Below are 23,322 nucleotides of genomic sequence, written 5' to 3'. Positions count from 1 at the left end.
TTCAGCCCAGAAGATGGCAGAAACTGCCCGTGTTCTTGTTCCCCAGATCTTTCTCGACCCATTTTCACCAGCTGTTCTTACTCAACCTTCTCCTGAGCCTCCTCCTCCTTTTCCAGGATTTTGAAAGAATCCCCTTTACAGTATTTCATTTCATTCCATTCGATTCATTCATAGCTTTTAATGCTGCAGGACTTTGTTTCATTTGATTTCGTCTTTTCATTCATTCATTCATTTTAATACTGCAGGACATCAGTTCATTTGACTTCCTCCATTCCTTCCTTCTTTTGTTCATTCATTCATTCATTCCTTTTAATGTTGCAGGACTCTAATTAACTTCATTCATTCCTTTTAATGCTACAGGACTTTATTTCATTTGACTTCCTCCATTCATTCATTCATTCATTCATTCATTCATTCATTCATTCATTCCTTTTAATGCTACAGGACTATATTTCATTTGACTTCATTCATTCATTCATTCATTCATTCATTCCTTTTAATGTTGCAGGACTTTATTTCATTTGACTTCCTCCATTCATTCATTCATTCATTCATTCATTCATTCATTCATTCATTCATTCATTCATTCATTCATTCCTCCCTTTTAATGGTGCAGGACTTCATTTCATTCATTCATTCTAACCTCTCCTATGACTGAAGCCAAGCTGCTGGGAACTTGTGAAAAACTTGTTCCAAAAGACCATTCCCGATTATGACAAAATTCGGCTCCATTCTTAAAATACCATTATTGCTATCACTAGCCATTTCTCCTGCTCTAGGTCCAAAAGGGGCAAACCAGGATCCTTGAAAATTTCACCCCTGGAGTTCTCAGGAGTCCTAGAGTTCGATTCCTCACTGGTTCCTCCTGGACAAGGTCTTGATGATCCGTAGGGTCCCTTCCAGCTCTGCATTTCTAAGATTGAAGGGATGTCATGTGAAAGATACAGCAAACTTATTTCCTATATTTCCAGAAGGTGGGACCCAAATTAGCTGAGTTTGGTTATGCCCTTTTTTTACCCCTGAAGTTCAAAGTTCAGAATTTGGTTCTCTAACAGGGTTGGAAAAGCTGCTTCAAGAGGATTAGAGGTCAAACATGTGCAGTTTAAGCCTATGTTTGTTTACCCAGAAGCATGGCTATTTTCCCCATGCATACACACACAAACAAACACAATTTCACACACACACACAATTCTCTCTCTCTCTCTCTCTCTCACACACACACACACACACACACACACACACACACACACACACACACACATACACACACTTTTTTTCAAATAGACATAAATGTGACCCTAGTGAACCTCAACTATAATAGGACAGCTTAGGAATATGTAGCCAGTATGGTGAAAACCACAGCCTAAATATGTAAGCTGTGGTCTACATTGGTTTAAAGAGGCAAATAGAAAAACATACACAAGGAGAAATATAAAAATTTATTAGGAAGAAGGTCAAAAACATGACATCTTCCCAGATCAATTGGGTTCTCCCCCAGGATGCATTACAACTATTACAGAATCCCTAAAACACCTCAGATATTTTTCTTCCCGGCTTCCCTCTTCTGTCGGTTACAGAATAAATGTCTGAAAGAAAAGATATAAGACTATCGGAGAGAGAAAAAGCACAGAATCGTTTAGGAAGAGAAACGTTACATGAGAAAAATTATTAATATCTAAACCAGTTATTTAGAAAGCCTTATTTAGTTTTTCTGAATTTCCACAAGCACAGAGAAGCTATACGCACTGCAGTTTTTGTCCTGTGTGGATTTAAGAAACAATACAAACACAAGTACAGTATCCTAAGGAGAACAAAGACAATAGTTTACTAAATCAAACAAATGTCAAGTAAAGCAGCGACAATAATATCATGCTAGCATAAATACATCGGCAGGTGGTGACTCTAATGTGGGACAAGAGAGAAAAGACATGGATCCGTTCTGGTTTGGGGTCGAACTTTACAGTATCTATTCATGGTGCCAACCCCTACCCTCAGAATAAGCCTGGCACCCTGCATAGCTCTTGGAAAGTTCAGACTAAAACCCAGAACAGATTCAGCAGCTTCACTATTGATCTACTGTACAGGGATGGGGAAAAATGAAGTCTTGTGAAGCTTCTCAGGTAAATTGAATTTCAAAATCATTCAGGTCAATTCAAGGATGTATGTAGTTTTTCTCCCAGAATAGCCCAATGTCTTTTTTTTAAAAAAAATGTTCCAAAAACTTGGTGTCGCAAAGGACTGTACCACCTGACCGCATCAAATAAAGACTAGTTCCATGGAATAAAGTAGAATTCGCCTCTTCAAACAAAGCAAATATAAAACACACAATTAAGACCACCAAGCAGTCATGAAAGGAAGAGAATTCTACAGGCATCAATAATGAAAGAGGCTCTGCTTTATGTCCCGGACTTCCTAAAGGCAAAAACCCAAGAGGCTTGAAGCAAGATCTCATCTCCATACCAAATATTTAGTGGAAGATTTAGATTAGATTTTTTTTTGCCTTCATAAAAATGACTAACATTGAGGAATCCATGGCATGGAGAAAGCTTTTGTGCAGTAATTCCTATGTTCTTTTTGCTTGTTCTTATGGTTCCATCCAGGAAAAAAGGAACATTTTCCTCTCCTTTTCTCTGTAAGGTTGTCTTTTTTCCCTCATGAGTCCCTCTCTGTTCTTAAAATCCCACTTTTTCCATGTGTGGCACGTTCACAAATATAATCCATGTAGAGTTCTTCCTCGTTCCCTCCATTTCCAACATCCGTCCCTGAAAATTAAGGAATAATCAAGGTGAAGATTTCAAAAGGGGAGAGAGAAAAGCTTCCAAGCAGTGCTGAGGGAAGGGAAGTCTTTATTTCCCTCCCTCCCTCCCTCCCTCCCTCTCTCTCTCTCTTTCTCTCTCTCTCTCTCTCTCTCTCTCTCTCTCTCTCTCTCTCTCTCTCGTGTGTGTGTGTTTGTGTTTGTGTGTGTGTGTGTGTGTGTGTGTGTGTGAGGTGGTCTTGAGACCCCGGCCAAACATCTTCATGCATGCCTGGGAAATGTCACGGTTCCTGAAGGTGTTTGCGTCGGTAAAAACAGTTACTCCCTTCCCAACCGTTGGCTAGGGGTGTTGGCAAGTCTGAGTCCCAAGTCCCAATCTTTTGCATCAAGTCTCAAGTCCAAGTCCCTATTAAAAACAAGCTTTTTTCCGGGGGGGGGAAGAAACAGAAGGGCTGGGTTGGTTACGAGTCGTGAGTATAGTCTGAGGCATATAAAAAAAGATACAAATTGAGTCACTAGTGCGACTCAATAATAAAATAATTAAGTTGGAAGGGGCCTGTGAGGCCATCAAGTCCAACCCCCTGCTCAATACAGGAATATAAATCAAAGGGTACCTGTCAGGTCTAAAATTCTCTTGAATGCCTCCAGGATTGAAGCTCTCACCACCTCTTGTGGACATAGGCTCCATTGTCATACCGCTCTAACAGGAAGTTTTTCCTGATATTCAACCGAAATCTGGCTCCCTGTAACTTGAGCCCATGGTTGCATGTCCGGCATTCTGGGATGATTGAGAACAGGTTCTTCCCCTCCTCTGGATGACACCCGTTCAAGTGTTTGAAAAGTGCTGTCACATCACCTCTCAGCCTTCTTTTCTCAAGGCTAAGCATGCCCAATTCTTTCAGCCTTTCCTCATAAGGTTTGGTTTCCAGCCCCTGGATCCTCCTTGTGGCCCTCCTCTGAACTTATTCCAATTTGTTAGCATCCTTCTTAAAGTGTGGTGTCCAGAACTGGCGAGTGTCGCAACTCAAGCTCCCATCCCTGCCTTTGACTGCCCTGCCTCTGTGACATCATAAGGACACATCTGTGACATCATCATTGGACTCCACCCCTGTTAGCCCTGGAATCTCCAGAACCGAGATCCTGCTGAGTAACCTGGTGACTCTGCATACCTTGTTTCTTCTTACCAGAGGTGATAACTCTCCTGCCGATGGCTGGTATTTTTGTGACCTTCCTTACAACAAACTGGCTCGTCCACCAAATTGCACAGTGGTTGCTGACGCCCCGCATGACAGTTTTTTCGCTAGACATTGACTTTTTGCAATCGCCATAGCGATTTGCAAAACAGTGATTCCTATGGGAGAATTGCACTGGACAATGGTTGGTCCCTGCTTCGCAAATCGATTTTCGCTAGACGACGATTTACTTTTCGCTAGACAATGATTTCGCTAGACAGCGATTTCAGTGGAACGGATTATCATCGTCTAGCGAGGCACCACTGTATCCCGGAAGATTTCCCAATCCAACCAACAGGGCTATTGTTTCTTACCATCACTGACATCCATCTGGACTGTGGTTTCTCAGACAGCTTTGGAAAGAATGGAGCAGCCCATTTCTTCTACCGGATGGCCCTCTTGCTGTCCTGTGATCCTCTCTTGGAAACGATGAGGGAAATCCTGCCTGGAGCTTTGTGCATATACCATTCGAGGGCCTATTTTTTTGATTAGCATCAATCACTTTTTGAAGCGCTGTTTCATCAGGCCCTTCGCAACCTTCTTCATATGGAGCAGGTCCGACTCCTTCCCACGTTGATGGTCTCCGGGATCCAACCTGTTGGCCATCTTCTGACAGATGTTTCTCACTGTCATCTGGGGTCACCCGTTCTTTGTCTGTGGGAGTAATTAGAGAGACGTCTGGCTGAGGAGGCATGCCTGTGGCCTAGGACCGCCCAATGGACTTCACAGCCAAGAGGGGATTCAAACTCCCGTCTCCAGCATCCAAGTCTGCTCTGAACACTACACCAAAATGGTTCGCAAACAACTTCTCTCATGAATAAGAGAAATATGGGAAGTTAAAAAAAAATGATGGAAAAGAGACAGTTCTGGAAAATATCTTATTCTCAACCATCTCACGGGACTGAAGTTTTGTGAGGGCAACGCCCCCTAGCTACTTATCAAGGAGTGCTGAGCAGCCTCACTTTCTTCACGAGATTCCTGATGATCCTAACTTGGAGCAAAACAAAGCACAAATTATTTTTACCTTTGTTATCTTCACTCGAGGGTGGAGAATGCCTTTTAGCCCAAGGGCAGTCTATTCCATTTAAGAGAAATTCCTAGGATCCAAATTCCAGTGGCAGGTGGTTCCAAAAGCCAAAAGAGGTTGTGGGGAGAAGTACACACATACAGTATTTTACCTTGGAAGGTCTTATTTCAGCAACCTTTTTGAGAGACAGATCATCTTTTTTTCTACAGTGTGAGAGGAACATATAGAAGACGATGGTGTTTTGGGGAAGATGTCTGATCAACCTGGGAACCCCAGGGGGCCATATTGTGATATATGGAAGGTCACCTTTACAGAGAAAAAAATTAGTTTTCTCATAGGAGACAAATCCTGTGGAATAGATATCAAGAGGAGATGGGGACGAGATGGTTGGACATCGAAGTGACCAACATGAATCTGACCCAACTCCGGGAGGCAGTGGAAGACAGGAGGGCCTGGCGTGCTCTGGTCCATGGGGTCATGAAGAGTCGGACACCACTAAACGACTAAACAACAACAATGGCTATAGAGGATATAGAATGCAAAACAGCCTAAATGTCAATATTTTTCTATGTTTCTCCTTGCAACACTATGTTTAAACAATCTCCAAACAAAATTCAAATTGCAAAATAAAATCATTTAGAGGATTTGCTGACAAAGGCCCTGAGTGCTTTCTACACCTGTTTTCTGTTCTTTATAATTTTTATAATGCGTGTCCTCTTGCGCCAAGCTTAAAAGTAATTTGATTACAAGTTATTTGTAATGAATTCATTTTTCTAGTATCAACAGTTCTGTAGATTCCCGTACAACTGTAATTTAATAATGAGAAATATCACAACTTTTGTGGTGGAGCTGTTCACTTTTAAAGTTACTTTTAGAGTTGTGGATCGGGTGAGCACAGTAGATAGAAGAAAAAGAATAACATGGTCCAAGTGTTGGCTTATTCTGTCCCCTGTGTTTCGTTGTGGAAGAGCTGATTAGACAGAAGAAAGGAGAATGGTTACCATACTGAAAGCAAGTGGCTTGTGATATTTGGAGGTGTTTCACCATTAACTGAAAAGTTGCTGGTTTAGTTACTTTTGGGGAAAAAAAGTGTCAAGTTACCTTTTAAAAATCCTAGCTATAATGGCAACTAACGGCTAGTAATTATTTTTAAAGCAACTTTTCAAATTCCACTCTAAAATTTCTGCCTCTGGAGCGCAGCTTCAGAGCATTCCCGAACTCAGCCATTAAAAAAAAAAAAAGAGTCATAGTCCCTCCTTACACAAAACAACAGTTTCCTCGTCAATCTCTTCTTCCCAGATTTCTATGCCGAGCTCTGTCAGTTCAAGTTGAAAAGGAGCCTGGTCCATCTCGGAGGGTTTCACCGCCACCATATCCAAATCTACCTGCAACAACAACGATGAAAAGGAAGTATATTTATCCTGATCTGTTCATCTTTTATGGATTGATTGTTTTTCGGTCCCAAGTATATGGCTCTTTTCCTACTTTCTCTTCACATCAACCCTGTGAGGTAGGCCAGAGAGGAACTGATCTGTTGTTTTTGTAGCTGACTGGAGAGTAGAACTCAGACTCTCAAATCCCGGACCGGTACTTTAACCCACTGGCAGCATATTACACTCCTTTTGCACCTCTATTGTGTATTTTTTTGTGTGAGCACAATCTTTACAGTATTTATATTTCTAAAGAATGAAAAGACAATCCACCATATTACAAATAATACATACAAAGCTATTCCCCACAATTCTCCAAATCACGTTTATACCATTCCCCCTCGCCTTTTAAAGAAATATCGACCGACAATCTATTTTTTTTTTCAAACCACATGTCTCAAAGTCTATTTTGTCGGCATATTTTAATAATGGCTTCCAACTTTCAGTGAATTTACTATGGCTTATTTCACCTCTATTGTGTATTTAGCAGTCACCTACGACCAAAATGCTTCTAGACCAAACACAGAACTTCTTTCAAAAAGCGATTTTCAAATAATGTTTTGGAGAATTCAGTTATCGGAATCCATGCTGGCTAGGGGATTCTTTGCCTCCAAAATTACATTTTAAAATTGTAGCTTAAAATGTTTCTGCCAACATGCATGTGGCGTGTTAAGGCATCCTGCATGTAGCTAAGATTTGCTAATTGGAAGCATGTCTACTCAAGGAGTAAGCCCATTACATTTAGAAGGTCTTACTCCCAAGTAAACTTCCTGTGTGCTTCATCTGTCTTCAAGCTGGGGTAAACTTAGGGGGGGAGGAGAACCACGGGTGACCTTGTTAAAACCATCACAACAGGGCATCAAAACTTTTGCTTTTTCTAGCTGCTCAATAAAGATGGTGTCTGTGGCTCCTAATTTAAAAATAGTTGTCAAACTGATTATTATTCATCAGTCAATAAGACACACGTCCTCTGGAATAAGACCGAGACAATCGTTTTCCAGCGGATGGAACACCCTCCTTATTCTTTGGCTTGTATACTTATTTATTTTAAATACTGTATTTTTACTTCTCTTTTCTCCTTCCAAGGACCCAGGGCGGCTTACATCATTTAAAGACCACCTTTAAAGTTGAAAACAGCAAGGATACAGATCCTGAAAAAAAGTTCGAACAAATACGTATCCTGAAAAACAAACCCAACCTCAAAACAGTAAAGGTACAACACACTCTTTAAAAACCACAACTCAGAGACAGTCAGTCATGAAGGGAAAGCTTGCCTAAAGAGAAAAGCCTTTGCCTGCTTGGGGAAGTCAATTAAAAACATGGCTGTATATTCAGGCCTTCCCTCCAGCTAATATCTGAGTTTTCTTTTTCCTTCATTTATTTCTTCTGTCTTGTATTATATCTGTTATTGTATCATCTATGAAATATTTTGTGTTATTTTATTGTTTTATGTTATATTGGAAGCCGCCTAGAGTGGTCTTATAGACCAGATGGGTGGGGTACAAATCAAACCAATCAATTGATCGATTGATAGATAGATCAATCAATCAATCAATCAATGTGTCTCTAGCCCTAAAATCCTGCATACCCAGAACTTGGAAAAGTTACTTTGGGTTGCAATGATCAGTTTGTTGGCTGATCAGTTTTGAAACTTGAGATTCAGAAAATAATTGTCCCACGTTCTGGTTCCGATTTCAGAGTGGATTGAGGCAAAGACTCTCACGACTCCAAATTCTAATATCCATTGGGTTCCCTCACCTCTACTCTGCCCCAATTTGTCTTCTATTCTTCTTCATCCCAGGAGATTCCTCACCTTCCTTGAGATCCCTTTCTGCTTCCCTTTCCTTTGGAGAAAGGCAGGTTTGTTTTTAGATCCACTTCTCCCTCAGACCACAGAAGGTCCCCCCGCCAGGCTCATGAATGAAGCAGTGCCGGAGAAGAAATCTGAATTATCTGATTAAAAAACCCGAAGGAGCCTGGGTTTTCGGGCACAAATCCTACCAACATCCAGAGTTCAGTCATTGGTCAACAAACCCTTCTTTTAGCCCTTGCGTGTTCGCTTGGGGGCGAGTTCAAGTCTATAAAGAAGGGCGTTTCAGGTTCCCTCCTCTCTTTTCTAGCTGTGTTTGCTCTGTTGAATGGGAACAGCTGATGGTCATTTCCAGCACTGGGAGAAGTACAGTATTGGGCTTCGGCTTTGTAGATCTTCCTTCTTGGCGGCTATTGGAAATGACTTCCTCACTCCCTAAATCCGGGCATCCCTTAAGATGCAATGGTGTCCTTGTGACTTGCATCATTGAGAGAGAAAGAGAGTGTGCACCAATTCATAGTTAATCCTTCAAGGAGCTCAGCTAAACCTTTGGCCTCCCAACCTAGGATGGGCCCATCAAAATCAATGGCTGGAAATTGTGGTCCTTAGCATAGCAAGTAGCACTAGAGTAGGCCCATTGGATGGGGAGTAACTGCTGTAAGTTCCATTGGTTCAACGGGCCTACTCAAGTGCAACTTGCCATGCCAAGCAACAGGGTATTAGCCAATGGCACTCGGGTTGTGACAATCAAGGTTTATTCATTTCAATAGGTGCATTCTAGGTACAGCCAACCCTGGATTTAGCCCCATGCATATAACACAATGAATTTGACACAACTACGGGAGGCAGTGGAAGACAGGAGGGCCTGGTGTGCTCTGGTCCATGGGGTCACGAGGAGTCAGACACGACTAAACGACTAAACAACAACAACATAACACTGATTGAAAGGGAACCAATTTCTCTGACTCTAATTCATTTCTTACTCTAATTTACTGAATTGATTTCGTTAAAATGTTTTTACCCTGCCTTGGACCCAAAGGCAACGTGCCTCATTAAAATACAATGCTTCAAAGATAAAAAAATAGTACCTTGTACAAGAGCTTTTAAAAGGACCCAACAAATACCGCATCGCAAAAATGTCTCTCCCACTGACGGTTGGACGCCCCAATGGCCAACCTGACTTTGGAAACAGGGGCTCTAAATGCCCGCGATGCAAAACTGACGTCCAGAAAGACAATAACAAAGAGCAAACGATTCAAATCAGAACTTGGAAACGTACATGGTGGACTACAAGTCCCAGAATCCCCTAGCCTGTAGGGACATGACTGGATTTGTAGTCTGCTTTCCCCAGCTCCAATTTGCAAGCGTTTCCCAAGAGAAACATCAGCCATGTATGCCCCGGGCTACGAAAGAAAGCAAGAGACGGAGAGAGGCATAGAGAATCGCATACACCCACGCACAACAGTGGTGTATAATGGTTAGAGCACTGAAGACAGATCTGGAATCCCGGGTTGCCATTCCTACTGAAGCATGAAATTCACGGCACGGCCTGAAATCGGGCCAGTCTCTCTCCCCGCCCCCACCATTTGCGACCTTGACTCTTATTAGAGGAAGAGTCACATATAAATATATACAACAACAACGATACTCACTCAAATCTGAGCACCCAGCTCTCGCGAATTCCTGGAAGCGTTTGAGGACAACATCTTTCCGGGGACTGACACAACTTTACTGGGGTTTGGATGCTATTCTGAGTTTCGCCTTATCTCCTGTCCTGGTTCCACCCTTCTGTGCTTCTGCTCTGATTGAATTATTCTATTCTTTTGATAGCATGCCTGATAGTGAGGGGCCACTATCTGAGGCTCCGATAAGCCCCCTGAAACTTGTGATCTTTTGTTTACAGCTGATGACACCTCATCAGTCATTTTTCTGGCTGTCTTAATCTCACGTTTTAAGGCCTCTGTGTCTTTACATCAGGCATAGGCAGTCGTACCTCATCTATATTTCAAAATAGAGGCAACTGAAGGTAAAATATATATATATGGGTGTCATCACAAGAGAATAATGTATAATCCTGGACCCTTTTCTTAGTAAGTGACTAGTTAGTAAGATTTATAAACGGACACCTAGAGGAGATTTCTCCATCTGCAAGAGCGCTCCGTGTTCAAACTGCATTGTGTTAATTTGTTGTTATGTGTTGTCAAGTTTCCTCTGAATTCCAGCGGCCCTATGAATGAGAGATCTCAAAAAAATGTTCTGTCCTCAGTTGCCCTGCTCAGCTCTTGTAAACACAAGTCCATGATTTCTTTAGAGAGTCGGTCCATCAATTATTGTGTCTTCCTCTTTTCCTGCTGCCTTCCTTCCACCTTGCTCACAGTTTGTTTGTTTGTTTGTCTGTTTATTTAACTTATATGTCGCCCACTCTACCCAAAGGTCTCTGGGCGGCTTACAACAATTAAAATTCAATTAAAATACGATAAAAGATAAAATGATTAAAATACAATTAAAAATGCCATCAGGACCCCACAGTTGATGTTATTTCAATTAAAAGCCTTCAGTTTATATGTACAGATGTAAAATTAGATTTTGAAAAAAAAATATATATCTATAATTTGTAAAAAATTACAAGGCCTTTCTCTTGGTCCCACCACCTCCACAGGTACATCTGATGGGGACCTGGGAGAGGGCCTTCTCGGTCGCTGCTCCCAGACTTTGGAACTCTCTCCCACTGGAAGCCAGCCTGGCCCCCTCTTTGCTCTCCTTCCGCCAGCAGGCCAAGACACTTTCTCTTCAGGCACATTTTTCCTTTAGCAACTGGCTTCCTGAGGGATTTTTAAATGGATGGTTCTTCTTTTTACTGCTTTTTCTTTTGTTTACTATTTTTTGCTGTAATATTTGTTTTATCCTTTTTAGTATTTGTATACCCTCTGTTTTTCTTTTTCTTTTTTTGGTTGAAATGCTGTCTTTTGATGCGGCAAGCCGCCTTGGGTCCTTTTTAAGGAGAAAGGTGGGATCAAAACATTTTGAATAAATAATCCTTATGCACCCTTGAGCTGAGAAGAAAACCCGCTGGGCATACGGAGAGGGGCCCCCCCGCCTAGCAGAGGATGTCCTTTGTCCTTGAAGGACCCTCCATAACCTGATTGAGTAACAATAGAAAAAAAAAAGCAATCTGCCTTTCTCAAGACTGCACCCAGAGTTAACCTGATAGCTGTTTTGATCTCACGGCCCAGCCTTGCCTGCAGTTGTGACTCAGAGGCACTTTGATTTCCACTCCGCCCGCGGGTTCGAATCTGTTCCTCTCTATATTTTTACATGCCGAGGGTGAAATCTGATCCTGAATCTCAGCTAGAACAGTTACGGGGTGTTATGGGGCAATCAAGCTGCCTCTGAGTTATGGTGACTCAGTAGCTGGGTGACCTCCAGAAGGTCTTCTCGTCCACCGCCTTCCCTCCATTCTTGCCAACTCAGGGCTGTGGCTCACTTTATAGAGAAAAATCATCTCCAAGAGAAGTGGTGCTTTGCGTGTTTGCTGCCAGGATGGTATCTTGGCATTTTTTAAAAAGATTTTGGACTGAAACTCCCAGAATTCTCTTCATTGCTTATGTTGGCTGGGGCAGATAGGATTTGTAGTCCAAAAATATCTTGAGGGCCACAATTGTTCCCTTTAGGAGCCTGCCTGGGTGTTAAAGTATTCAGGAGACCCCTTTCTCTCAGTTCCATCAACTTCACAGGTACATCTGGCGGGGACACAGGGCAGGGTGTTCTCTATGGCTGCTCCCAGACTTTGGAACTCCCTGCCACTGGAGGCCAGGCTGGCCCTATCTTTTTGTCCTTTTGCAAGCAGGCCAAGACCTTTCTCTTCAGGCAGGCTTCCCCTGAATGATGGCTGCCTGTGGGGGGGGGGGGGTCTTTAAATGTAGTGTTGCACCTTACTGCTTTAAATGTGTCTTTGATGTTTACTGTTTTTAAAGTGGCATTAGTTTGATTTTTTAAAAATATTTGTATATATCCCGTTTTTAGCTTTTTAATATTGGCTTTTAACGATGTAAGCCTCCTTGAGTCCTTTTTCAGGAGAAAGGTGGGATAAGATTTAAAATAAAATTACCATTTTAAAAGACTAAGAACAACACGTTACTTTATTTGAAAGACATTCAGACGTAACGTAAGCTAGCCGAATAAAACATGTGTGTTAAAAGAGAGGTGGCGTAAGCCAGCCAAATAAAACTTGTATATTAAAAAGAGAAACGGCTACTGTCCCAGGCCACAGGCCAGCTGAGATTCTTTGAAGAAGGTATATAAGTAATTGAAACCATCCTCTCCTCCATTTCTCTTCTGCACGGATTCGAGAACCGCTTGCTCTCCATGACGCGTATCTGGCCTATCGTAAAACGCCTCGCTCCGCTCAGAGTTTCTGTGGCAGCTCTAAGAGAAGAATGCCCCAATACCGAAAAAGCAATAACCATGGTTTACAAGTCTAGAGGAACATTTCACGTCGCCCATTTCCTCCTGAAGCTAATTTTCTTAGACGGTGATGTTTTTATGGACCATTGCCCGTGTGGGAATTCCTTCATCCCTTTTATGTCTTTTTACTTGTGTGCGTTTTCTCGTGTTCACGAAGGCTTGGTTCGTTCGGAAACCTCTTCTTACATCGGGAGCATCTGAGCGCTCCGTCCTTTTTACAATCCCGCCGATGTAAAGTAAGCTGGGTGGCGTTGACTTTGAGTTCTCCGCAGTCTAAACATGGAAAGAGATGTTGGCCAGCGTGGTTCGTTTGAGAACTTTCCAATATTTGCCTGAGGGTGCTCTCTGCCCAGTCCTCCGAAACGTTGGTTGAAGGTTCGTTCGCTCCCACGAACCTGCCACCGGCAGAGGTGGCTTCTTCGTCCTTCTGTGACCCGGGGAAACGGGAAGGGGTTCCCCCTCGAGGAAGGGACCCACTTGGTGTGAGCATGCTTGGGGCACTTGCCGTGGATCCTTGTGGGTAGGAATTGGACGTCTGTGCTGGCAGAAGTGGAGTCGGGATGTAGGGTTGGAAATTAGGAACGGGGAGCATGAGTGGGGGGCGTGAAAAGGTGGGGTGTGGCAACGAATAGGGCACCCAAATGGGGAGATATGGAAGAGAGTAAGAGGGATCTCCCAAGACCTGGCCCCTGTTGGCCTGCTGCCCAGGAACAGCTTTTTGGGAGTCAGGAAGCACCCAGGGGGAAAAGACGTGCCCCCTCCCTAGCGTAAAAGTCTTGTCTTTTGTATGGGATTTTTGATGGTCTATAAAGAGCGAGAAGGAATAGAAGCACTCTCCACACTCGGAGCAGGTGTATAGTTCATTCCGTGCATGGGTTCTCTGCCATCGTGCAGCATCTCCTGCGTGGGACCGCTGATGTTCTGTGAAGGACAGGAAAGAGCTGAAGGGCTTCCAACACTGGAGGCATGTATACCCTTGGTCCTCTGTATTGCTCCTCTCTGATGAGAGATCTAGTTTGCCCCCTGTGTAGGTTTCCTGATATTTCGCAAGGTGTCCTGTATGGGATCGCTGGTGTTCTGTCAAGGACAGGAGAGAACTGAAGGATTTTCCACATTCAGCGCATATATGTCTTAGGTCCTCGGTATTCACTCTCTCTGAAGCATTGTCTGGTTCTCCCCCTGCGTAGGATCCCCGATGCTTTGTAAGGTATCCTGTATGGGAGCTTTGATGTTCTGTAAAGGTTAATGAGGAGTGGAAGGACTTCCCACACTCTGGACATATATAGGATTGGATCTCCGTGTGGATTCTCTCCTGGCCTGAGGAGGTTGTGTCCTGGTGAAATCGCTTTTTAGAAACGGGTTTCTTCTCTGTGCCAATGCGTTCTCGCTTCCTCGATCCATCTTGTTTTTCACTGTTCTCTCTCCCTTTTTCACATACGGCTTGTTCCAAGGATACACGGGGCTCTTCTTCATACCTGTTCTCCTGCACAGCAGTTGCTGGAACAAGGAAACAAGACTAAGTGCGCAAAAAATGGAAGAAATATTAATTCACTGAGGGTTAGCTTAGATCTTCAATTGTGTCAACAATCTTTTATACAAAGGTCACCGGTAATAACAGCAGGAAGGGAAAATGAGGGCTGTACAATGGTGGAACTACAAATCCTATTACCCTTGTTGGCTATCATGTCTGGTGGCTGATGGGAATTGGTCACCCTGCCTGATAAACATATATACTCTCTAATACGGAACGTTTCTAGCATTCTGGCGAAGCAAGATTGTACGGCAGAGAAGAAATTTTCCTTTCAAATACATTTTCAAAACTCTGTACAGTACGTCCTTCATATGTTTATTAAGGTCTTGTTTTTGTAGGGATGTAAATCGTCCCTTGTCTCTGCCTTGGATGTGATTACATTTACAGAAAATGTGGGAAATGCTACAGGAGTGGGATGGGTGGATTCACGTTTTTCCCCTCCCTTATGACATTAAAGCCAATATGAACAAACCTGGATTCTCCCCATCCCAAACCATAGTATTTCCCTCCACTACTGGATATTCTACTTCTGTTAAAACATCAGATTCGTTTGCACTGGTTCAAGCGGTGTGATTGCTTGAACTGATACAGAAAACTGTAATTCTTCAGTCTCCATGGTTCCCCTCTGAGCAGAATATGCCATTTTTTAACCTTTTCCTTCTTTTTTCAGAACAGCTTGGTGCCAGCTCTCTTGTGCTAGGGCACCTAGTCAGGAAAAGAAAAAAAGAAGTAGGAGGGAACAAGAAAAGAAAATGGGACGATGAAATTGCCCCTCTATCCTTGTTTACAGCTTATTAAGTACTTCTTTTGTAGCTTCACCTCCTACAGGGCTATAGGCAAGTTATATCAACAAGCTGCAAACAAGGCTGTTCAGACAATTTCCTCCTCTCCTTGTGTAGCCAGTTAACTTGAACAAACCTGGGGAATCCCAAATTCCCCAGTGCAGTCTCACAGAGAGTGAACTCACATTTCTCTCACTCTATAGTCTCACCCTCGGCTGAGTTGTTTGCAGCTTTTATCAGTTAGCCAATCCTTTTGTGCTTGTTTTCCTCTCTGTTTTTCCAAAAAGGAAAACAGTAGCTCTGCACAGAGACATTTTGTGCATATTGTAAGAATGTAAGCAATAACAAAAAAAAGCACATCTTCTCTTTTGCAGGATTCATCCATTGATCACTAATACTCTAGTCTGCTTAGAGAGTCTGTCTTGTTGAGAATGAGTTATTTCTCTCTCTGAAGCTTCTCCCATCCTCAGTACAAATGTCCTGCTTTTTAATACTTTTCTGGATTGTGATTTCACTGGAGACTTTGCACCTACCTCTTCTGGAGTGAACAGATAAATCCAGTACATGGAATTCTTCTTCTTCAGGTTCAGTTCTCCACTGAGAGTTGAGGTTGTGCTCAAAGTTTCGCGCATACCTAATGTAGGAATCTCGTTTCTGACTTGCATTCATTGCTTGGACTGCCCTCGCATCGTCTGTAGCCACCTCCTCCTTGTTAGCTGGAGAAATCAAGAGAACCCCAAACAATTTGTTCCTCGGATGAAAGAAATGCAGAAGATGGAAAGCAGACAAAAAAAACAATAGTGCACTTAAAGCGCGCTCTCAGTGGTTGATAATTTAATGATGCAGGCTACCTACAGCTCTCTCCCCCCCTCAGTTTAGATAGAATTCTGAGTCAACCTTGAGCCAGCTACCTGAGCCTGCTGGGATAGAATTCAGGTTATGAGCAGAGTCTTAACTGCAGGACTGCAATTTAACCACCGCACCATGAGATTCCTTAACAACTTATCTTGTCCATTGCTTTGAAGGCCTCAATGAGCAGAAAAGTGATAATCAAAATAGTTTAAGTCTGTACTAAAAAGTATATATTCTATCTTACACGCAATGAGACACCCCCCCACCTCACCTTCCTCGATGGCTCCTGGAGAATGTTGCCACGGTGTAATGTCCGATGCGACTTGATCTTCGTTAGAGGAACGCACAGCGTTTGCTTTGTCTGCCTCCTGCAACCGTGAAGGAGAAAGCTTTCAGGATAAAGTAAGAATGCTCAGAAGAAGGATTTCAGACAGATCAGGACCAAAAAGTCCCATTGCCTGAGGCATTAGCCATTGAGGGACGGGTCTCACCAGGTCCACATGACGGGTTTCCTCTCTCCCTAGCGATCCTCTCTCTGAGGGGGTTGGATTCTTGTCCTCCATGAGTTTACTCACACAGTTGGCATCATGTTACCAAAGAATGTACAAGTAAAATCTAGAAGAGATCTAGGATAGAGAGGGTGTCATGTGAAAATCAAAGCAAGAGAGGTAGAACCATAGAATCATAGAATAATTAGGTTGGAAGAGGCCTATAAGGCCATCAAATCCAACACTTGGCCCAATGCAAGAGTCCAAATCAAAGTAGATCTGACAATGTGTCCAATTTTCTCCTGAGTGCCTCCAGCACTGGAACACTCTCCACCTCCTGATGCAATTGGTTCCATTAGTCATGGCCCGCTTTATGATTACCCCGCATTATGACGAATCTGCTTCACAATGATGTTTTTGTGATCGCTTTTGCAATCACAAAACGATGGTCTAAATAGGGTTTTTTCACTTTGCGATGATTGGTTCCCTGCTTCGGGAACCAATTCTTCGCAAAACAATGTTTTTTTAACAGCTGATCGGCGGTTTCAAAATGGCCACCGGGCAATTAAAATGGCTCCCCACTGTGTTTAGGGACGGATTCCTCGCTACACAGGCACCGAAAATGGCTATCGTATGGAGAATCGTCGCTGGACGGTGAGTTTTTAGCCCATTGGAACACATTGAACAGTTTTCAATGCATTTCAATGGGCTTTTTATTTTTCGCTTTACGACATTTTCGCTTAACAGCTATTTTCCTGGAACGGATTGTCGCCGTTAAGCAAGGCACCACTGTACTGTACTACTCTAACAATAAAGAATCTTTACAGATATTCAGCCTAAGTCTGGCTTCCTGTCATCATTACGTGTCCTGCACTCTGGGATGGTGGAGAACAGATCCTGTCCCTCCTCTGTAGGGAATACCTTTCAGTTATTTGAAAAGTGCTATTCTATCTCCCCTCAGTCTTCTTTTCTCAAGGCTCAAACATGCCCAGTTTTTTCACTCTGTCCTTCTAGTGCTTGGTTTCCAGTCCCCTGATCTTCCTTGTTGCTCTCCTCTGAACAGTGCTCTTGAATCTGCTAGGACTGAACTCAGGTACTGAGCAGACACCGAGACCGGGTCTGCCTTCAAATAGGGCACCCACCCTCTGTTCTTGAAAAAAATAAAGGATAGATGTAAATGTACACAGAAACGGAGCCCATGGATCAAAACATAGTGTTGCCGAAGTTGTCGCTAAAAGCATCTGTAAAGCACCAGCCTGGTGTTCTCTGCTTGTGGTTTCTCCAGATGTTTGGGTCTTCTCCCCCCGAGTCCAACAAGTCCCGGCCAGCATTGGCCAAGAGGTAAGGGCTCTGCTGCAAAACCTCTGGAACCCCAAACCTCTGGATGTCCCGGGGCCGAACTAAGACACAGGTTTAGATCATTCCAGGGTAGTGCGAGCCTCGAGAACTTTAAACAGCCACGGCTCCCTTAACGCTCCATCAAAAGTTAACCCTGGTTTTTATATCATCATGATCTGCCGTCAAGTCAGTTCTGACTTACAGTTACCCTTTTCATGGTTTTCCGGCTATAGAATAATCAGGAGTGGTTTTCCCCTTCTTTTCTTCTGGGGCTGAGATGCCTTGGGATTGTGCAGCTTGCCCAAGGCTACCCAGGCTGGCTTTACTTCCACCGCGGAGGAACGGAATTCCCAACTGCAGACTCTGCAGTCAGATATCTAAAACTACTGAGCTATCCAGCAAGCTCACGTTGTTTTAGATACTTAACAAAAATGAGGGCTTCTGCAGCTACTTAGGTTTTTAAATAAAACCTGTCAGTTAATGATATGGTTTCGAATGAAATAATTAAATCAGCAGAAGCCGGGATAAGACTGAAACAGCAATGCAGACGGGGGGGGGGGGGGAACCATTCTCTGTTTTTGTATAAAGCTGTTTTTGTATTGAACAGATAGGCGGGGTATAAATTGAACAAACAAACAAACAAATAAATGGATATGTCGTAAATTGAATACTAAATTTCTTCCTATTCAAATCCATCTTGCCCAGTGTTTGGAAGTCACTGGGTAGAAGTAACAAGATCCTTAAATTATTACTCCACGGAATTGAATTAACTGCTGACTTTAACATTCAGCCATTGATTAAATGGGTCTACTCTCAGCTGAACTATTCAGGAGGCAAAAATGTTGAAACTGAGCCTGCTCCACTTTGGGCACCTCCTAAGAAAGCTGAATTCTCTAGAAAAGACAATCATGCTGGACAAAGTTGAAGGCAGCAGGAAGAGAGGAAGACCAAACACAAGATGGACTGACTCGCGAAAGGAAGCCACAGGTTTGAGTTTACAAGAGCCAAACAAGGCTAGTGAGGACAGGACATTTTGGAGGTGGCTCATTCATGGGGTCACCATATGTTGGGAGCCAGTCAAGGGCACGTAACAACAACTCCATGTTGGGAGTAGCAATACAGTGCTAAGCACTGTAATGAGGGATAACTTCATACCATTCGCAATTTTAAATGCGGTTGTTTAGATAACTTTTGATAGTTACAGGGTGTTGGGTGGCCTCACTGCTTAGGTGTGTTTGTTACTCCAGGTGAGCAGTTTGTAGCACTCTGCTGTGTATTGGATCAGTAGGGATTTGGTGAAATCCTGTGGCTTAGCTCACCAAATCCCTACTGATCCAATAGGCCTACTCTGGTTGCAACTTATTATGGTAAGCAAACAAGATGTGTTTGTTTCCTTTAAATGGTGAGGAAAGCTAGAATTACTCTTTTTTTTAAAAACATTGCAAGGATAACTGCGGCTTTAGCTCTAATGGCTAGGAGATGCCAAAGGCAGTAGGAAAAGAGGAAGAATCAGCATGAGTGGGACTGATCCACGAAAGAACCCACAGCCTTCTGTTTGCAAGACCTGAGAAGGCTGTTATTGCTTAGGGCCCCTTTTGGACGTCAATAGATGTCCTTGGGTTTTATAACTACAGCCAATTACTTTCTAAAAGTAACTTTCCAAGCTCTGGGCTGGCCTGATGAAGGAAGGATGCCAGCAGCTCTTACTGATTCAGGAAGCGTTGCTTTCTGGTTTTGGAGGTTCATCTGGGAGACCACACACATTTGCATAGCAAAAAAAAAAGCGCCCTTCTAAACCTTACCAGAGAAATATTATTTCAACTTCTATCTTTTTGCTTCTCTTACCATTTTACTCCTTCCTGGAGGAAAGACAATGCTGTTGTCTCAAGCAACGGACAATTCCTTTGCCATTCAAAATACTCAACAAATGATGCAGTTTATGGCCTCCCGAAGAACGAGTCCACTCCAAACCCCTCCTGTCATGAAACAGCCCAGGGCAGGTCTTGCAAATGAAAAGCCATGGCTTCTTTTATCAAGCCAATCCATCTCATGTTCTGTCTTCTTCTTTTCTTATTGCTTTTGACTTTCCCCAGCATGGTTTCGCAACCAATCTTGTCGTGTTTCACAACCAATCTTGACTTCCTACATTGCACCCAAATTACAATGGCAACAGTTCAAAGTTTTGATTCAAACCCAGCCAGCGTGGCCAGTAAATTTTCCATGGGATGACTAAAGACATTCGGGTGTGGGTTAGTATACACGCTCATACCTGATGTTAGGACCGGCCTCCTGGCCTTCCATCTAAGATTGCTCCCTGCCTCCGTTTTCTTTGACATGAGGGCAGCAACCCCCCCCCCCCCGAATGGGCTGTCTAGTCAAAACTCACTTAGAGTGATCCTATAAATAGGACTTTTCAAGACAAACAAGATATTTAAAGAGCAATTTCCCCCCACACTCCCTTCCTGCAGGGAGCTTCTACGGACCAGTCGGAATTTGAATCCGGGTCTTGTGGCACCATACTTGGGATCGTGCTCCCTGGTGGCCCGCCTTTCCACAGGGTCATCTGCCCGTCCCACCACAGTTTCGCTGACCCAGCTCCTCCAGGCCTTCTTAGTAGTGGGTCCAATAGTGTGGGATGAGTTCTGGTGCAGCTGCGTTTCTCCCCCACCCCCATTGTTTAAAAGACAACTTAAAACGTTGCTCTTCCAGCAGGGCTTTCCGTTTAATTTCGATTTTTCGCTCCCTGTCCTGCTGTCATATTTTAGAGAATTCCCCCTTGGTGCCGCTTGGTGCTGCTTATGTTACTCATCTTAGATTTTTTTTTTTGCATAATCCTCACGGAGCGTGGTTAGGTTGGGCCTGTTGCCCTGTAAACCACCCAGAATCGTGCTTTGCACTCATGGGGTGGCCTATCAATCAATCAATCAATCAATCAATCAATCAATCAATCAATCAATCAATCAATCAATCAAATAAATAATCAAACAATCAAATAAATAATCAAATAAATAAATAAATAAACAAATAAGTAAGTAAGTAAGTAAGTAAGTAAGTAAATAAATAAATGAATAAATAAATGAATAAATAAATAAATAAATAAATAAATAAATAGAGTACACCACCCTGTTCTCTATGTCCCTTAAAAGCCCAGGATGGAGGAAAGGTGGAAGAAGCATCAAAGCATCATCCCCTCCAGGTGAGGAAAAAGCTGAGGGTCAATCAATCAACTTACAGAGAGAGAGACACAGGAATCACAGGAGAAACGAGGGGGGAAAACGGACTCAATAACTTGGCTGTCTCTCGGAAGGGTTGAGAATCTCCTCTTCCTTCAGTCCTTGCATGCTGGCTCATCCCAGATCTACAAAAGATTTCTGATTTCTCCTCTCCTTCCTCCTTGGCCACATTCCTTCACTTGGGCTGCGTTTGCTCAGCTATCCAAGAAGCCAGCTGTTGGCCATTTCCCTGGGATTTGCAAAGGCTGATGGGACTGAAGTTCAAAGCATTCACACACACACACACACACACACACACACACAAACACAAAGGGACTTTGAGCAGGGAAGTAACCAGATCTAGAATAGCTGTGGATTCAATTCAGGCTTATCACACCGAAGACTGGTGGGTGTGGTTCCCAAGCTTGGGTTCCCCCCCCCAGATGTTCTTGGACTACAACTCCCAGAAATCCTGGCCAGCACAGCAAGTGGTGAAAGCTTCTGGGAGTTGTAGTCCAACAAACTCTGGGTGACCTAAAGTTGGGAACCACTGGTAGCATCTAAGGGAAATCTGATATTCAAAAAGTTTGGCTATCATTTTTTTTTACGCAACTCTGCGTCAAAGTAGGTGCACCTAATTGAATGTTTTTGCTTGTATGTACTTTCTTGCAGGCTCCCACTTAATTCTGTTGGGTCCAGGAGCGGGACGGTAATCCCAAGACATCTGGGTGACAGTGTGGTACAAGGGTTAGTGTTACTATGTGCCATCAAGTCTCCTCTGACTCATGGCGACCCTATGAAGGAGCCACCTCCGATACATCCTGTCCTCAACTGCCCTGCTTGACTCTGATAAAACTCGAGGACGTGGCTTCGTTTAGGGAGTCGGTCCATCTCACATTCAGCCTTCCTCTTTTCCTGCTGTCCTCAACCTTTCCCAGTATTATTGTCTTTTCCAATCTACCTCTCAGGGTCATTTTAACTAATGGGGGAAGAGACCCTTTTTTTGGCGGGATGCGAGTGCCCTAAAACGAGATGCACCTGAAGAGAAAGACGTTGGCTGGATAGCTCAGGGGTTTCTGGCTGTGGAGCCCTGTCCTGATTTTATTTATTTATTTATTTATTTATTTTTAGGTTAGGCATCCTTCAGTCTCAAAAGACTATGGTGTCGTGCTCTGTATGAAGGACTTGGAACAGCATCTAGTGTGGCTGAAGAGGCCAATTCAACAGTGACAATCTCTTCCACATTGAAGACAAATCCAATCTGTCCCCTGTCCAGCTCCATGGTTTTGCTGCTTTTGTGACTTCCTCTTTGCCTCGGCCTGCTGGGCAAGGGTCTCCTCAAATTGGGAGAGGCCATGATGCATCGCCTGCCTCCAGGCTGAATGCTCAGATGTCAGGGTTTCCCATCTGTTGAGGTCTATTCCTAAGGCCTTCAGATCCCGCTTGCAGATATCCTTGTATTTATTTATTTATTTGATTTATATCCCGCCCATCTGGTAGACTCTACCTACTCTGGGCGGGTATTAAGGAGGCAGGTGGAGAAGAGGTCTATCAAGGCGTATTAGCCAAGGTAGCTGAATGGAACTTCCATGTTTAGGAGCAGTCTCCTGTATGCGAATCACGATTTTGGTTTCTTCAGTGCCAACCATTGTGCACGCAAAAAACGAGGCCATCCATAACCAAGAAGGAGGTTCAGAGAAGCTCTGAGGACCCCTCGCTAAGTTAAACACAAAGGACCTAGTCCCACTTAAAGGTAATTGTAGTGACTGAAAACCAAGAAGACAGTCATATTTCGAGGTCCTGGGAGTAGTCTAGTGGTCCTGTATTTTAAGGAGGGACCATTCGTACGGCTTTCAGAATATAGCAAAAAACTGCTCCTCCGGGCATAAAACATAAAAGGGGAATGGTTGAGCCAAACATTGTACTTAGGGGGGGGGGAATGGAAAATGGTTGGGGCTGCTGGTGGGGATCAAGGCTGACAGGGGCTCCATGTTGTCTACTCGCTCTGTATTACGGCTGTCAAATTCATACATTGTGTCTTTTCTGAAGGCTTTTTTTTTTGGGGGGGGGGGGAGACTGTTCCAGCCTCCTGGCAGTCAATTTTCTTGGGTGGCCAGACTAGAGGTTTTGATATTTTGGCCGCTGGAAGATGACCAGATAGGCGGGGTATAAATTAATAATAATAATTTATTTATTTATTTATTTATTTAATTTATATCCCGCCTATCTAGTCAATAGACCACTCTAGGTCTAATAATGATGAGGAGAATCTTTGAGTCTATTCACAGGAGTGCCCCTCATAAAAACAAACAAACAAACAAACAAACAAACAAAAAAAAGCAGCCTTCCAGGGACTTAAGATGTTGAAAGTGTTGTGTTGTCTCACAAGACAATGCCCAAG

General features: G+C 43.4%; 1 protein-coding gene and 1 long non-coding RNA gene across 3 annotated transcripts; both read right to left on the bottom strand.

The window, feature by feature from the left end:
• Window positions 1-1,420: 1,420 nt before the first annotated feature.
• LOC110069982 (uncharacterized) lies at window positions 1,421-9,170 on the bottom strand. Of its 2 annotated transcripts, none has more exons than XR_012083124.2 (4): window positions 8,258-9,170; window positions 6,276-6,399; window positions 4,302-4,641; window positions 1,421-2,762 (listed from the first exon to the last, which is right to left on the bottom strand). It is a non-coding gene; the product is annotated as an uncharacterized LOC110069982 (long non-coding RNA). The 2 variants fall into 2 exon arrangements; XR_012083123.2 differs by having other exon boundaries at window positions 8,203-9,167.
• Window positions 9,171-12,364: 3,194 nt separating this feature from the next.
• LOC110069978 (uncharacterized) lies at window positions 12,365-23,082 on the bottom strand. Its single transcript, XM_072988169.2, has 5 exons — window positions 20,942-23,082; window positions 16,375-16,509; window positions 16,155-16,251; window positions 15,565-15,747; window positions 12,365-14,215 (listed from the first exon to the last, which is right to left on the bottom strand). The coding sequence occupies exons 2-5, from the start codon at window positions 16,444-16,446 to the stop codon at window positions 12,834-12,836; spliced, it is 1,734 nt and encodes a 577-aa protein (XP_072844270.2). The 5' UTR covers window positions 16,447-16,509; window positions 20,942-23,082; the 3' UTR covers window positions 12,365-12,833.
• Between the last annotated feature and the right edge of the window lie 240 nt (window positions 23,083-23,322).

This window comes from Pogona vitticeps, chromosome 2, assembly GCF_051106095.1.
Source record: "Pogona vitticeps strain Pit_001003342236 chromosome 2, PviZW2.1, whole genome shotgun sequence".
Taxonomy (NCBI): Eukaryota; Metazoa; Chordata; class Lepidosauria; order Squamata; family Agamidae; genus Pogona; species Pogona vitticeps.
The sequence above is the reverse complement of the archived record's forward strand: the minus strand, read 5'-3'. Positions and strand labels throughout refer to the sequence as shown.